Source organism: Trachymyrmex septentrionalis, unplaced genomic scaffold, assembly GCF_001594115.1.
Source record: "Trachymyrmex septentrionalis isolate Tsep2-gDNA-1 unplaced genomic scaffold, Tsep1.0 scaffold128, whole genome shotgun sequence".
Classification (NCBI taxonomy): Eukaryota; Metazoa; Arthropoda; class Insecta; order Hymenoptera; family Formicidae; genus Trachymyrmex; species Trachymyrmex septentrionalis.
The window spans coordinates 1,326,977-1,331,267 of record NW_017304417.1 but is presented as its reverse complement, the minus strand read 5'-3'; the positions used below and the strand labels follow the sequence as shown (position 1 = coordinate 1,331,267).

Here is a 4,291-nt window from a genome sequence, read left to right as displayed (position 1 = left end):
TTCGAAAATTTCCTTTGAAGAAGCTGCAAAAGAAGCTCCACTTGCGTTTTACGTTTATTACGTAACTCGGCGAGAGGTGCGTTTATATAAGAAAAGCCTGAATTGTTAATTATATTATAATCGTTATTTAATATTTTTGTATTATTAGCATCATTTAAATCTTTCATTTTCGGACAACAATCGTCAAATTAATTTACATTCTTACAGTGATATTATTTTGCGCTCGAAAACATAGTTTATAATGTAACTTGATATTCAAGATCAGACTGTACGAAAAAAAAAAATATATATATATATATGATAGATTATAAGTTTATCACACACAATAAAGTTATGAAGGAGTAGCAGGAACATTATTAACATTAACTATATATTTTTGCGCATGATAAGAAATTAAAGCTATCGAGATGATGGAAGGCGATTAGGAAACAAATATTTAGAATTTTATAGTTCTCTCTTGTTCCACGTATAAACAAAGCGAGAAGGGAGGATTCTCAGAAGAGTTTCTGGGCGAGAAATAAGACAAAACGACTGTATCGGATTTATACCCCACTTTATTGTTGAAATATTAAACCGCGTTTAACTGTTATTATGCATTTTTTCTATTTAAAAATGCAAAGCTTTTTTATTGAAAAAATTAATAAATAGAAATATAAATTTATATTATTTCAACAAATTTACGAGATGTACAATTTGGGGTTTTTCCTATAACGATTTCATATTAAATCGAATTCATTACGGAAATTAATGTAACGTAAGTCAAATCAAAAATTAATAATAACAAATTTTAAATATTTATTAAAATATAAGCATCAGGGATTGTAAATTTGTAAGTTAAAAAAAGATGTTGAAAAATTATTTATAATTTCTATTTCTTTTTTGTGTTTCTTTTTATAAGAGAAGCAGATGTCAGTAGTTGCTAGGGAATTAGTAACTGACGGTAAGCGATAAATTCCAGTCGATAACAAATTAAAACTTTCTCTTTATTTCGATGCGAGATTTTGCATTGTGAAGTTAACATTAATTAAAAGTCAATTACTTTTAAATGTATTTGTATTTATATACTTAAATTTTTTTGTAAAATTTATCACATACATATATAATAATTTCATAGAATGTAAACTACTTGAAAAAAATAGAGGAAAAAACTGAAGAAAATAAAAGCTATTAGCATTTAACGTTTCAAATATATTTAATTAATTTTTAAATTGTACAATTTATATAACGCATGTGTGAAAAATATTTGCAGAGTACATTTATTTACATATTTACACATTAATAATTTCAAAAAGGTATATATTAGTAATATTACAAAAAGAATTTCTTCCTTTCTACAATTATATGGCATCCATATCGCAGTCTATATATTTAGTATCATCTTTCATATTGTAGAGCGACTTTTGCGATATAGGTGCCCGACCGAGGTACGTCCTGAATTGTTCATAATAATTGACTAATTCATAAATTTTATCACTGATATCTGGGCATGCAATGCCGCTTTCAATTATATGACTCAGCCTATCGGTATTATCCGCACAAATCGAAAATTGTTCTATGAGCCGTAATTCCTCCTTCAATGTCGCATTCAACACAGCCGCCTGAAAGAAACCGTGAGAGTTATATAATGCTTAAATGCCGCGGCATTTACATATAGCGAAGATATTTTTTTTAGTGATAATTAAAATCATGATATGTACTCGTCTTGCTCTCTGCTGGAATTCTTCTAGTTTTCCACGTATGCTCTCAAACTCCGCTTCTGTGTATTGTACCTCTTGAAGTTTATCCTCATTCGCCAGAACATTGTCGGGTACAGCAACGAATTTTCTCACAATATTCTGATCAGAATAAAATAAGCGATTAATGTCATATGTACAATTCTTATTATAAAGTTTTAACAGATATATTTTAGATACAAAAATAGACATAATGTAATTAATTATAAGTGAATATAGATTGTTTAGTTCAAAAATAATTACCTCTATGTTTTTCAAATGAGGCACAGAAGCTGCATGGTACGCCTTTACAAGGTTTTCCTCGTTTGCCTTTAGCGTGGCCAAATTATCGGAGTCTGACTTACACATTTTTTCCAATGTTTCACACAACTTTCTGCTCCTAGACTGTATCCTTTCTATCACAATATTCTCGACTATAACAAACCAAAGAGAAAGTAACAAGATTACCATGAGCAGGCATGCATAATTTTTCGTAAATTAGAAACATGTAGTTAGACTAATGATCATACAAGAATGTTCACAATAGTATTCTTATTCTCATAAAGTGAACAAAATAATAATCTGAAATTAGATTTATATCTAAGCTATTATCATATTTTTAATCTTTTTTTTTTTCAAGTAGGATTAAGGATTGATATTTTGCTTCTCTCCTTTCAGTAATTTTCCAAATGTAAGGAATTATACAGCATTTACAGTTGTATAATACAATTTAATGATTCACGAAAGCAGAAAAAAATCAAAAATAAAAAACCAAAATTGTACAAGCATTAAGACTAAAAAGAAGTTGGTGAGATAAAGGATGTGTTTAACGGGAGGCGACGCTTCTCATCGGCAAAGCGTCTTCGTCGATCGACATGTTTAAGAAAGCAAGATTTTGTGTTAGCGTCCTCCTCCTCCCCCCCCAACGCAAAAAAAAAGCAAAAAAGCAAAAAATCCGTCGAAAGCGTCTCGGTCGCTGGACGAGTGTGACTCTAGTCATGATCGAATGCCACATGAAACCAGAGTACACCCGTCCAGCGGCAACGAGATTTTGACGCAGACGTGGGGCTCGCCGTAACGCCTAACGGTCGGTGCCCCCGCCGGAATTCCTGTCCGTCCAACGTTCGAAAAGTGCGATCTGAAAAAGCGTTGCACATCGAAATTTAAAATGCAGACGGCGACTTACTAGTCGCGTATACGACTCGAGAATGGAAGCCGAACAGCTGCATCTCGTATTCCTCGCGTTTACGCTCCCGTAACTCGGAAGCGGCGTCGCTCTCCATGATGAAGACGAGACTGAACGGACCAAACGAGATGAGACGAGAATCTTGTACTTTCAAACCGGTGAAGGTCCTCGATATCTTCAGACTTCCAACTTCTATCCGGCGACTGGCGCCAAGCGGCTGCTCGTTCCCGATTTCTCTCGCACGAGAGCACCTTGACGTCCGTTGACAAATGAATATGGCGTCCCTCCTGATCCCTCCGCTTGCCCTGCGTGCGAACGCGTCCTTTGTCCCGTCCCGCCATGTTCGCCAATTGACAAGCCGCGCGATGCGAGATGCGATGGCGCAGTAGGGCACGCTGACAACGGCCCCGAACGGCCCCCAATCCCAATCACGGATCAAAGAGAATCCTTTTCCGGTAGCGCCGCCTCGGACGACGGATGTCTTTTAAATTCGAATGTAATTTATCATGAATTTCGATCGGTCACGAGGAGTGCTGTGTCGATAAATGACTTTGACAGAAATGCATTTTATCCAATGATGAGGTTTATGCAGTTAAGCCTTTTGTCCAAGATGCTAGAAATCGGTCCATCGAGACCTCGAGATGAAAAAAGAATTTGACCAATCGCAATAGTCGTATCTGATTAAATTGTTCAAATGTGATTTGTTATTTTTTTCTCTGTCCGAGATCTCGAACGATTTCTAGCATCGTGAACATTGGGCTTAAAATGAGGAGCACAGACTCTTGCATAAGCCCGGATTCTTATATAGGCAACAGCGCTTTAACATCGAACGCTGATTGGTGGAAAACGGACAATGGGGGTCAATTTTACTGCCACGACCGACTTTTCACCAATCAGCGCTCTGTGTTAAAGCGCTGTTGTCCGTATGACGATCCGGGCTAACACATAAAGGCGTCTTTTCATGTCGACGCTCGACGCTCATTTTCGACGTCAAAATAAGTCACGTGATAGAAATTGATGAATGTCAAACGTCAATTTTGATTACGTGACTTATTCTGACGCTGAAAATGAGCGTCGAGCGTCAGTATGAAAAGGCACCTTTAGCCTGAATCCTTATGCAGACAAGCGCTTTGATCACCAAACGCTGATTAGTGAAAAACGGATGATGGAGGTAAATTTTACCTCCACAATCGACTTTTCACCAATCAGCGTTTGGCATCGAAGCGCTGTTGCCCGTATGAGGATCGGGGCTTTATGTCAGCATCGCAAAAGTACTAAAAAATACTAGAAAAAGTATTAAAAATGGCGTTGTTTATAAGACGGACTATAAAATCCACCAATCAGCCATTTTTAATACACGCAATAATTCATGATTGGCTGCTAATCACGTAAT

At 36.1% G+C, this 4,291-nt stretch overlaps 1 protein-coding gene across 1 annotated transcript; it reads right to left on the bottom strand.

The window, feature by feature from the left end:
- Nucleotides 1-1,321: 1,321 nt before the first annotated feature.
- On the bottom strand, nucleotides 1,322-3,276 carry LOC108756564 (protein MIS12 homolog). Its single transcript, XM_018500461.1, has 4 exons — nucleotides 2,899-3,276; nucleotides 1,977-2,146; nucleotides 1,698-1,835; nucleotides 1,322-1,598 (listed from the first exon to the last, which is right to left on the bottom strand). Exons 1-4 carry the CDS (start codon nucleotides 2,993-2,995, stop codon nucleotides 1,338-1,340), a joined length of 666 nt encoding a protein of 221 aa, XP_018355963.1. The 5' UTR covers nucleotides 2,996-3,276; the 3' UTR covers nucleotides 1,322-1,337.
- Between the last annotated feature and the right edge of the window lie 1,015 nt (nucleotides 3,277-4,291).